The sequence below is a fragment of the Boleophthalmus pectinirostris genome, unplaced genomic scaffold, assembly GCF_026225935.1.
Source record: "Boleophthalmus pectinirostris isolate CB_2022bp ecotype Guang Dong unplaced genomic scaffold, ASM2622593v1 HiC_scaffold_14, whole genome shotgun sequence".
NCBI lineage: Eukaryota > Metazoa > Chordata > Actinopteri > Gobiiformes > Gobiidae > Boleophthalmus > Boleophthalmus pectinirostris.
In genome coordinates, this window is record NW_026571047.1 from 17474968 (window position 1) to 17488009 (window position 13042).

Genomic DNA, 13042 nt, shown 5'->3' on the forward strand with positions numbered 1-13042 from the left:
ACGGTGCACCTTTAACAGATTTATTAGCGAGGATTAAACCTGGATTCATTCAGGCCTAAACCCGCTGAAAGTCTTTCCTGAACATAAACAAGAAGGAATCATAGAAGGAATCAGAGGCAGATGGACTGTGCACCATCACCAGGGACTTGAAAACCACTAATATAAAAACTACAAGCAAGGGCTGACACAAAAAGGAAAAAAGTGATGCAAGCTGGGACACCATTTGGGACATGCTTTACTGGCACAACCTCAAATGCCCCCTCCCTCAGTCCCTTTCCTCACTCTTCTTTTCTTTCCCATCCTCCGTCTCCTCTCCCTCTCCTCCTCCCCTCCCCTCCCCTCCCTGCCCGCTCCTCGCCCGCCAGGTTTGGCCCTCCTCCCTTTCCTCTCTCTCCTCCCCTCCTCCCTCTCCTCTCCTCCCCCCCTCTCTCCTCACCCTCCAGGCTTGGCCCTCCTCCCGCTCTGCGCTGCGGGCCTCTGATGGGTTCTGAATGACCCGTCCTCCAGCCTTCCCCGAAAAGTCCATCGCCACCAGACTCGCCTCCGACTTTGACTGAAATGATCGTAACACTGATGTAACATGGGCTAAATAGCATTAACACATCTCCTGTATTGTATTCAGATGAACTCACTTTTGTGTCTGGGAAGTGTTTGGCTGTTTCACGCCTTTGCGGTGCCAATTTGGATAACTGGTAGTTACACTGGAGCTGTTTGCCGTGCTGATCACACACAGAAAGACAAAATGAACAGTTACTAGAAGCTTGTATCCTGTTTCGTTTGCCAAAAATATGAATAAACACTTGCTTTAACAATTGTGGTCGAATGGTATAATGAAGTTACAGTAATACATTATGACCACTGGCAACTGAATAAGAAAAGGGATATTCAGTTCCATTAGTCTATCAAAGCCCAAATTGTGATGGATAGTTATGAGCCGTTTCTGGCTTCAAGTGAGTCCCTAGTAAATAGTAAACTACAATGAAGATATTAAACTATAACTATATTGTTATTTAGAAACATTGCACAAATAAGCCTAAATTCAGATTGAGCCATGGCAGGAATTATCGGAAAATGTAAATTTTTAATAGCATGAACATGGAGACTTGGAGCCCCCTGTTGGTTTGTTGTGATTTGTGCATGTTTAATATGTTAATATGTAGAAAGTAGAAACATCTCTAGATAAAAGAGTAGGTCATAGCAACTTGAACGATGCAGCTTTTCATGTGCTGTGTTTTCAATATGCAGTGGAAAATTTCATTAAAAGTAACAAATAAATAAAAACTTAGCAAACCTACTCATTATTATGTGAAGCAAATATTGGTGCATCTTGTTTGTGCCAAAAGATAAGTTGCTCAGTCTTTTTTTCTATTACTAAACTGAATATTTAACAACAAGAAAACAAAAATGATCAAAAAGAATCAAATTAAAATAAAAACTTTCCACGCCCCACCCCTGTCTTCACATGCTCAACACAGAATTTTTCCTTGATGTCAATTTTTTCAGAAACGTGTGACTTTCAAATGTGGGTGATCATAATATTAAGCCTGATCATCTTAAATTATAGGATGTCTTAATTTAACGTTGTGAGACCTTGAAAAGTCTGAAGGATGATGTCCAGCAAGTCCGTGTTTGCTCACTCTCCGCACACAAGAATTTCAGGTCCTGAGCACGCACTGGGTTTTTCGAAGGCTGCAGGAGCACACACACAGAATACAGAAGGAATTATGATATTTTCACTGCCTCCAAGCTCTGGCATTTTAGATCACCAATATTGACATAGTAATAGCCGTGAGAAGTATGGCGTGAATGCAGGAGTAGTGATAGTGTAGTATTAGTATGCGCAAAAATGCCTTGAGTAAAATAACTTGTGTGAAAGTCTGGTCCGTGGACATTTTTCTGTTTAATCCTGTTAAGGGTGCACTACGTAACATTTCAAGTGGGAGTGGGAAGGTGCGGCAACTGCTTTTCTCCATGGAGATATTGCTGCTATGCCTGCTATGCATTAAACTGAAATCCTGCAATCACAGTTCATTCAATCACAGTTTTGTATTGCTTAAAAATAAACTTGTACATTTTTCATTCTTACTGAGATTGTGGTCAGCTGTCCACAGATCTGACCTGTAACTTGGCCTGGATGTACCACATTCAAGGCAATGGAATAACATCTCCATGAAGACAAGCTGATGACAGATCCTCAAATAGAAAAGCACCTTTAAATCCAGTAGGACATGTTACCTTGATACAGAAGGTGAAGTCAGTGGGCGCACCGTACAATTTTTTGCTATTCACCACAGTGTAAACATTCAAATCTTCCAAATCAGCCACATACTGCAGGTGCCTTGGCTCCTGAAAAATAAAAATAAACTTTATGTTTATCATTTCAATAAATATTTGGTTTCACAAGTATCACCTAGGCAACATTCTCACTAAAAACTGTACCAAATGACTCAAGTAGACCTATACCTGCTCTAAATAGTAATGCCTAAACTGATTATTAAAGGACCATTTTCTGATATCTGTTATAATGTTTCCCAATCACAAACATACCTGGAGTTGTGTTTTGTTTCATTCACACATGTTTAACACACAAACGCTGCATATTGAGACTTCTCTCAAACAGAAAACACTCTGTTCCAACTTGTGATGTCATGTGGTAATACAGGAAGTGCTCGACTGTGTAACATCTTCAATCAATTTGATGATTTCAGACCTGGAATTGCCAAACTCAACTGAACAAATTTTGAAATTTGAAATTTTGACTGAACAAGCATATGACATCACAAGGTGGAAAAGAGCATTTAGAGCTTTGGAGATGTAGACAGAATATTAAAAGGTATACTGAAAAATGTGTGAATGCAACAAAACATAACTCCAGGTATGGTTTTTGATGAATTAACAGCATTCTAACATGTTTTCAAGCTCACAAGAATCCATTTTGTGCAATATAGCCCCTTTAAAAATTATTATAAACCAGATCTAGAGTTAAAGCATACACAAAATATATCTAATTCTAAGTCCAAGATCCCAGAGGACCCTGAGTACAAGCAGCCACATGTACCACAGCTTTACAAACACTGGCATAGACATCTTGATTCTCTGCTCTTTGAAAATGTCACTCTAAGATAAAGATCAAGTCACGAGCAAATAAACCGCACATGGATCTATTTGCCTTATGAAAATGCGCACGTCTTTCCCATTTCACTAAACTAACATTGCAAAGTAACGCAAGTTTCGTGTGGTTATCTGTAATTGCGCTGACCTTGGAGGAGCCCTTGGAGGAGCAGTAGAGACCCGAGCGCCGCAGGAAGTAGTAAACCTTTTTCCAGGACTTTCGACTGGGCTCTTTGGACTGAAGATAGCCTTGGATTTCAGGACACGTACCAGACTTTAGGAGATTCTGTGAGTTATAGAGAAAAATGTTTTGTAATACAGGTGGTGAATGTACAATAGTATGTTAAAACTAAATATAAGCATCCACCAAGCAGAAGGTGAGAGAAGCGATGCCCTCAGATTGTTGCTGTGTCCTTAGGCAAGACACATTGACTAGTATGAATGTGGTGTTTGAGTGGGTTATTGGTGGTGTTTGGAGTAACCCATGGCAAAGATTGGCAGCCTCACATCCGTTACTCTGCCCCAAGACAGTTCTGGCTACCAAAGTAGGTTGCGACCACCAATGTACCGCTTTGTAAAGTGCATCTCTCTATTGATCTGAACTGATGGAGTCTTCTGCTTGTCTCCATAGCGATAGATAAATTCAATGTCATACGGTGGAACATTTGAGGCAAAGCAGTAATATGGAGAGAAGCAGATGGTGAACCTTCCACCAAAAAGGTTAGTGCCGCTATAACAACAGACCAGATTTTTCAGATTAAAATCTATTGGTTCTTTAATTTCAGCATCTCCCAAACTGTCCCAGCATCATCTCATTGTTTTGACTGCCATGTTAATCATTGCTAAAAGATGAACTGTTACCTGAATGAGCTCGGATGACGTCAAACCTTTGCCCACATCCGCACTGTCCGAAATCATGGACTCAGGGAAAAAGAGCTGTGAAAGTGTCAAAGTAAAGTTAGCTCTCAAGAAAATTGCTGATTTATAAAATCCTGGAGCAGTTTTGTGCAAGAACCTGCTCGCCAATTATTTCATCACTCTCTGATCAAGATTAGGCTTTAGGGCATTCATTTACTCTGGCTCTTCCTCGTGGAGACTGTGTGGGCACAACCTACAGAGAGCTGCATGTGAGTGGGAGGATTCACTGCCAACTGTCACTTTAACATGATCCTGATGATGGATGAGCTAATGCAATAATAAAATCTAAAGGCACAAATTAAATAAGGCTTGTACAGTCATGCAGCTCAATGCATATCAAAACACCTCTACAGAATCTACAGGAACAGTGCATGGTCAGCACAGTAAGGGAAAATAAACTTTATCTTTAGGATTGCTCTCTTGCAGTGGAAAATATTTTGTGTTAATTTGTGCACTTATTTTACTAGTGTGTATGGGTAGATACTGTACCAGTTTACTTTAGTACCTGTAGTATTTTAACTATATCTGCTTATAAATACTGATTAGTGAGCAATAGTTTTCCAGTAACCAAAAGTCTAATTATTTACTTCCTATGATACACTAGGTTTCAAAACTTTTTGTTCATGTTCTATACCAAAACTTTCGTTTTTCTAGATACCACAGAGAGATTTCTTGCACTTACATTAAATACCATGAACTTATCTTAAGTTAAAACATACCGTTGGCTTTCTGAAGAACTCATATTTTGCGTAGTTTTTGCGGAACACCAGCCTGGTGTCAGCTTTGAGGGACCACGTGGACTGAACCTCCCACACGACCTCATGGTCCTCCAGACACCTCTCTGTCAATATAAAGACACTTTCACTTTTACAAAGCTGCAGTCTACAACCTCACAGGTCTTACCTAGTCCTAGGTCTGTCACAATAACTGATTCTCAAGTATGATAGTGCTACATACACATACAAATTATATATGTTATTATTAAAGAAAACATGAGCTGCAATAAAAAAAAAAAAACTTAATTACATCACAAACTTAGTATGTACAATTAAGATTAGCAGTTACTCATTCAATCCTCTACAGTTCCCCACTAATGCACAATGTACACAATAAATATTCAGCCCCAAAAAATACAGCTCCAGCTTTTACTGTATATATTGAACAATAAGTCAATATAGTGTTTATGGTGACAGGTGGTACCTAGTCCCAGAGCAGGGTGGACCTCCAGAAGAGCCCAGTTCTCCTGGTCGCTGCAGTGGGCCGTCTGCACCAACATGTGGCACACATCTCGAGCTGTGGCCTCAGGACTCACCCACACAGACCTGCTGTGGCTGTCCTCTCCATACACTTTTATTAGCTATGGAAAAAAAAGGAGCAGAGATCAGAAAATACTATTCAGATGTGACATTTGAACAATGACGGTTGAAGTGTACAACAGATTATCTTTTCAAGACATTTCAGATATGCCCTTTAAAGCATTAAGAGTATTTTGTACTCAAACATTATGATGAAAAGCAAAAAAGGAACTCAATATTGGGCAGAGACCGTTGGAAGAAATACATTATATAGTTATGACAGTGCACATTTGTAAATTTATATAATGCAGTTGTCCCTATAGGGAAATGTGTCCTCTGCATTTGACCCATCCATCAATGTTTTTACCTTAGCTGGAGGATTTCATCTATTGTTTCTGGTTGGTCACTAAATTACATTTTTGTGGGTTGTTTGTCACTAGCAGGGGACATTTAGCCTGCTGAGCGAAATACAAAGAAGTGACCGCCAACAAGTAATGTTATGAGAGTGCAGGCTGGCCTGTGTTATTCTGTAAGGCAAATGACAATTGATAGGGCTACTGTATTTTTAATTGGCTTGTTGATTACATGGTCTAAATTTACAGTTACATTTTAGGTGAGTAGTTGTAAATGCAAATATTATCAGCTGACAGAAAATTATGCAGAAGAGCAAAAAGTTTAACACTGAGCACGGCAGTCAAGTTGTACCACGCGACTTAAGACTTAAACTCTGCTGTTCTGGCCTTGCACAGATGCTCTTACTGTAGGCCTGGGAGAGGAGCCAAAACCTGTCGCCAAAAAACTGTCAAGAGTAACGCAGTGGCAGACAGAATGCTGTATTTAACATGTTATAAACGCCCCAAGACAACACAATCTCAAATGTCAACCTGGCACCCAAGATGTTTTTGAGTTTTCATCTCGTCATCCATCTTAACTGACTTAAGATGCTTGGCAACAGTTTACAAACACAAAAGCTGCCAAGGAGTGAGCAAATGTGTCAAATTTAGTTTTATTACATACAAAACATACATTGTTTATATTATGATATATATTGAATTATTCATTATGAATAGAATGAATAATTCTCTCTATAGAAGGTTTTGTATTATGATAAATAAACCATAGATGGAGCTAGCATAAATTCAGCCTGGAAGTTCCGGACTACCTCACCGTTTCTCTAGAGTTTCATCCAATCAGCGCCCAGTCTGCCCAATTTAAACCCCCATTGCAGGTGCACGCCTGCTTCGGTTTGTGCCCCATCTCCTCTTCAGCACCACCTCAGCTTCTTATCATCTCATCCACTTCACTCTCCTCAGCCTCACCTCTACCACCTCCAGTGTCCAGGCCATGGGGGAAAAACAATTCCTAAACGCCATCTAATCGACCACACCCTTCATCGCAATGCCTTCTGTCAGGGTCTGAGAGCCAAAGATAACTAAATAAAGCTTTTTAATACTTTTCTTTGTCTCTGTCTAAGTCTCTCCAGGTTGAAATATAATGATAATAATTTACTGAGTACAGCTGGCACTAGGGCTGGGCAATACAGAAAAAACAAACCAAAAACAACATGTTTTTTACTGACAGAGGAGAGGTCAGATGCAAGCTTAGCACTGGTGATAAGTGATGATTGAATCTTGTCTCTAACCTGAAAATGAATTTAAAAAAAAAATAATAATAAATAGCAGGCTGGATTAATGTTAAAACTTAATGCTGCTACATGTTTAACATTATTAAAATGGACCAATGCCTTTGCTGAGGTTTACACTCTCAGAAAGTATGCTCTTTTAAGTTAGTAGTTCATTTTACTTATTCAATTCATAGCTTTCTTCAGACAAAATTTTTACCCTACTACTGTATCTGAAGTAAAGTACTCTTTGGAGGTCATGTGTCCATTCCAGTCAGTGCAGAGGTGACGTGGGTACAGGTAACTGAAAGGTGAGGGAGTTTTCTCATGTGTGACGCTGCGTCCGTCTCAACTAAACACAGAGAAAACAAACCAGTCTGACCCGAAACCTGCCAGTCAACATGACGAGACTGGTCTGGTGAGTGAGACCTGTAATGGCCAAATCCCAAATATAGAGGGACAATGAGAAAATGTTCGACGTAATTGGACTTAATGGAGGGTCTCGAAATGACATGACAAGGGGTGTGTAACCAGGCATGCAAACTCTGTCAGTGTGGGTTGACAATGTATTTTGAGTGACACAGTAAATACATGGTGATTTGGGAGGCAGTCTCTTGTATGGTGGCAAGATTTGACAGTAGCTGAAGATTTTTGAGAGATGAAAAATGCATGTCTATAGAATATAAAAAGATATAGAAGCCACAATAGCAAAAGAAATTTAAATTCTGTCAACTGGACAAATGTTTTCGAATAAAGACGTTTCATTGCTCATGCAAGTGGCTCCTTCAGTTTGACCCAAACTTCTGAACTGAAGAAATCACAGAAAGAACTTTTGTCCAGTTGACAGAATTGAAATTTCTTTTGCTATGTATACGGCCTGGACGACTGAGGGATTACACAAAGAAACCACAACAGTGTATTAAACCTCACCCAATAGTGTCATTGTGCCACTGGGCAAAACATTGCAATCATATTGCACACTACAGTCAGATTATTATTGGGTTTCAGATGACATCACTGCATTTTAGTCAATAATATTTAATACTGATGGGAACAGCTAAAATGACTATTCTAAAGCAGATTGTAATCAGATTGTTGTAATACAGTGAGTTCTTAGGCTTAGTCACTAACAGAAATTATCAGGTTTTGGATCAACATTTGGAAGTTTACCTTTTGGATATTTTAGATATGTTTTCAATGGGGAAAACTGGCCCCTTCCCCCATACTTACATAATATTCTCAGCCCTATGTGTTGAGATTGGGACAGGTCAAATGAATGTATATGTATATATTTTTTTTTATTTTGCAGTTGCCTCATGTGGTTCAGTGAAATAATGAACTTTATCATGAATATAAATTATTAAAATTTTGTGGATTTTCAGCATTACTGTACTTTTGAACATTATACAGTGAGACTGGTACAGATACAGCTCAGCACATCCTGACCCAAAGAGGCAACAGTTTTTAAATAGACAAATATTAGTATGTGACCAACTCAGTTAACATTTTCTGTTTTTTAATGGCAATACATTTTCATTTGGTTTTATGTGTCTTGGACCCTACAATCGAAAATCCAAAACTTCATGATGTTTTGCACAGTTTTTACTCTAGTATTTAGTTTACAGAAAGTATTCAGACCTACACAGCAACTCAGTTAACACTGGGTTAACTACTAACAAAACAAAACAAATGCAATGAGTTTAAACATAACCCAACGGCAAAATCCTAGTAGACATCTCATTACACCTGCTCTTCAGTTTCATAATTGCTCTGCGTTAGTAAACAAAAGTAGATTATTTTGGTGACGGACAGAAAAGCAGGTCTGTCGTGATTATGTTGGCCTTCTTTCCACTCACAAACACTGGCAGACGAAGCGTGCAATTAAAAAAGTCACCCTGGGGTGCTCTGGTACTGCTGTGTGACTTCAGCTGGTTCATGCACCCTTCTGGACAGGAATATTGTGAGGATATAAATAAGAAAACCTTTATTTGTACAAAAGATCATTTATATGTTTTGTTCATTTAATTTTTTTATAGGTACAGCTCATTTGGGCTTTGATTACATTAATTATTTAGCCTCTTCTATCAGATGAGAGTGTGCTTGCTGTTTTTTAGTATTATGCAGTTAAGGAAAATGTATTGTTAAACTTGGGACTCTTTAAAGATGCACCATGTAATTTTTCTGGTGGAGGGTCCGCCATCTGCTTGTCTCCGTGGAGATGTTATTGCTTTGTCTGGAATGTTTCACAGTATTGTATTAAACCTTTCTATCTTCACGCAGACCAAACCAGACCAAGATACAAGTCAGATCTGTGGAGAGGCAACCCCACTCACAGTCAGAATGCCTGTTTTTCTTTGTATTTTTGAGCTATAAAACCACCTGCAATTTAATAAATGTAAGGTAGAGCTGTTTAATGTCATACTGTGGAACATTCCAGGCAGAGTAGTTACATCTCCATAGAAACAAGCAGATGATGGACCATCAACCAGAAAAGTTACACAGTGCACCTTTCAGTTTGACTTGATGACTACATACTTGTTGTAAATGGCCTGCATGGGATTTAAACATATTATAGCCTAGTACCATATGTTTTTTCTTCACTTGTTAAATTCAGTGATGAGAGAAAAGTCTTTAGTCAGCACAAATGTTCTCAACTCACGTGTTTGTTGCCTGCGGACGGCGGCAGGGAGCTGATGACAGGTGATTTTGACGGGCTGCACAGCTCTGGAAAAGGGTTAGGTATTGAAGGAACTGAAGAAGAAAAGGCCTCTAGACCTCGGCTTCTGTGGAATAACAAAGTATCAATGTATTGTGTATGTAAACAATAGAACAAGGCAATATCATTAAAAAGCAATGACAAACAGGACGTGATGCTTTACTGGTATTAGTATGTTTATTCCTCGTGTAGACTTGGTTTGATCCTGTTCTAGTCCTGCTTTAATCCTGTTCTAATTCAGGGTTTGTTCCGAGTTTAGTCCCAGTGTTGATGTGGTGGCCATTGTGGACCACTGAGATCCAACAGCTAACATTATTTTAAGTGAATTATTAATTTAGTATTGTTAAAATGTTAACGTTTCAGTGGACGAAATTCATTTACTGTATACGTGGACTGTAATAGAATGATGTGTGCATTCACTTATGTAAGATAAAATTATGACATACAGAATATCATGAAGATAGCCATCATAAAAGAATTAAATCTTGACTTCAATTACAATATTCTCATGACTGCCTCTCATTCAATAAAATTAATACCCAGATACTAATAGATACTGTAACTGCTATTGAATACTAACTTAAGCAAGTACTGATACTGAAAAGAATTATATTTATTAATAAGTTAAACAGTTTGGAATAGATTAAGAATGGTTTTGATCTTTAGAATCAGTATAAGACCACATGGCAATATAAAAAAAACTATATTTTGTGTTAAAAATGACATTCTATTGTATAACAAGGATTGTTTTTAATCATCATTGCGGTATCAACATCGGCATAAACATCAAGTTTGACATATCATGACGACACTACTCAGGTTTCATTTTGATTTGCCTTCCTGTAATTAATTACTAAGGTAGCTTTACAACTTCTGTGAGTGTTTACGTGTCAAGGCGAAGTCATAAAAAGGCTTGTCTTAAACATTTACCAGCAAAGGTCAAAAAACACACCAGCTCCAATAGCTCAGCAAAACAAGGAAACGAAACCAAACTATCCAACCGCCCAGGTCTATTTCTGACTCCTACTTCACAGTACAACCCCTGTTTGAATACAAATAAAAGATAGCAGCCTCATTGTCTTGTAAGAAACCAGTCACTTCTTTACACACTTGATGACGTGATTTACGACTTAAAGTTTGAGTCACCATAAAGTCAACAGCCACCAGCTCCCAGTTTTATTGACTCACGTCCGCTGTAAATGAAGCAATCTAATCCTCATCTGTGACAAATATTTTCAGCATTTTGTTTGTCACCAAGATGTGGTGTAGTAACATGTAATAATTATACTGTAGTTCAATTATTGGAGTAACTTTCCACACAATTGTATTTATTAAACAAGTTTTCTTTGGCTCTGCCTGTCTGATCTATGCCAAAACATAAATCACTTTTTGTTTAGTTATGCCAAGGCGTGGTTAACATGACAAAAAAATAAATAATGTTTTTCCCTCGTATTGATTCATCATAATTATCCATTTCATTTTAGTTAGTGGCGTTTTTCCTGTTAAAAACAAATAAAAGTGGCTTTAAAGGTCCTATACTATGACTGTTGTGAGGTTTACACCATGTTACACTGATGTTACCTCCTCAAAAACATACCCAGACTTGTGCTTGTTTCATTCACACATTTTTTGAGTAACCTTTTTATTATTGTTAGTCTGCCTACACTTTCAAAATTCTCTGTTCCGCATGGTGATGTCATGAAGCGGTACTTTTGGAGTTAACTACCTTTTACTTTTTGTTTATTTGAGATTGGCAATTTCAGGCCTGAAATGATTCTAGTGAAGGTGTATGAAGTTTAAAAACGCAGTGGAGCCTGTATTGCTACATGGCATCACAAGGTGGAATAGAGAGTTTTCTGTTTGAGAGAAGAACTAAATGCCTAAATCTGCAGAGTTTGTGTGCTAAACATGTGTCAGTGAAAATACTCCGGGTATGTTTTTGATAACAACATTATAACATAGATCAGAAAACTGCGTAATATGGGCACTTTAATATTAATCTCTTAAACTCTTAAAAAACAGACATTTAGCCAAGCCCAAACTCCCCTCCACAGCTCTTGCTCATAGAATATTGGTTATAAACCTTTCAATTAAAAGGACCCATGCAAATCACTGGCGTTAAAACTTGCTTTAATTAAAATTTGATTAATTACACAGTGCTAATTATACCTAAGCAAGATTGTACATTACATGAGTTCATTTTGCCGTCCCCCCCGTGCTGGTGGTCCATTACACTATAGTACCTGTTTGCAGAGATGAGGATGGGCTGTGAGCGGCGCACTGAGGTAGATTCAGAGACCAGAGGAGCCAGAGTCAGAGTGGAGCCTCTGAGAAAAGACTCTTCTTCTGGGGAACCATTCCTGTCGGCACCTTCGAAAACCTCCGTCCACGGACCTGCTACCTCCATCATGTCAGCAACGCAGGGGTGGTGTGAAGGCAATGTACAAAATCTGAATAGAGGAAAGCAGATAATTACAGGTTAACTCAAAAAAGATCGATTGTTACTCAAGAAGAGATCATTAAAGGGCCAATATTATAGTATTTTCTGATCTATGTTATAATGTTGTTTCCTCATCAAAAAAATGCATAAAGTTTTGTTTTGCTTCATTCACACATGTTTAACACACAGATCCTGCATATTTAGGTTCTTCTCTCAAACTTAAAACACTCTGTTCCACCTTGTGATGTCATGTGATAAAACAGGAAATGCTCCACTGTATTTGTAAACATACACCTTCACTGGAATCATTTGGATGATTTCAGACCTGAAATTTCTCATCTCTACTGAATTTAAAATGAAATAAAATGTTGTTGTTAACTTAAAAAACTACTGCTTGGAGATGTAGACAGACATAATAATGCAGGATTACTCAAACATGTGTGAATCAAACAAAACACAACTCCAGGTATGTTGTTGAAGAGGTAACAGCATTAGAACATGTCTTAAAGGTCACAAAACAAAACAGAACTTACTCACGTGTTTTTCTTTTTGAATTAAGTTACAGGAAATGTGAAAGGGACATAATACATTTGGACAATACAAACGATGACAGATAAGCTGTTATTATTACCATTAGCAATTAGCAATAATAGTAGGAGAGAGCCTGTATAAAACGTTAAGAGTCAGTCTGGCACCTCAGTGAAGTGTTGCCAATCCATCTAATTTACGATATTGTAATTACTACAGTTTACTGCAGCCAAGTCATCAAGTTCACTGAGGATGAGGACTAAACCAGTGCGCCCAGAAAAACACACAAACAGAGGGACAATATGCAAATTCCTCAATGAATGGGAACCAAACCTGGGACCTTCCTTTGTTATTAAGCCAGTGGCCTAAAGTAGTTTCAGTATTATCTTTTATGGTATTATATCTCTGTAACA

General features: G+C 38.3%; 1 protein-coding gene across 2 annotated transcripts in view; it reads right to left on the reverse strand.

Annotated features, from left to right (window-relative positions):
* Nucleotides 1–13042, reverse strand: part of grb7 (growth factor receptor bound protein 7) — a 32928-nt gene that overhangs the window by 16850 nt on the left and 3036 nt on the right. For both annotated transcript variants that reach the window (XR_008631764.1, XM_020918174.2), the window contains exons 2-11: nt 11905–12111; nt 9605–9728; nt 5230–5386; nt 4749–4870; nt 3973–4047; nt 3260–3397; nt 2236–2346; nt 1591–1689; nt 633–719; nt 437–553 (exon numbers count right to left, since the gene is read on the reverse strand). Coding sequence is in view for 1 of the 2 variants with exons in the window: in XM_020918174.2 (XP_020773833.1) it covers nt 437–553; nt 633–719; nt 1591–1689; nt 2236–2346; nt 3260–3397; nt 3973–4047; nt 4749–4870; nt 5230–5386; nt 9605–9728; nt 11905–12071 (1197 nt within the window). In the remaining variant the exon portion in view is untranslated. The remainder of the gene's footprint in view (nt 1–436; nt 554–632; nt 720–1590; nt 1690–2235; nt 2347–3259; nt 3398–3972; nt 4048–4748; nt 4871–5229; nt 5387–9604; nt 9729–11904; nt 12112–13042) is intronic.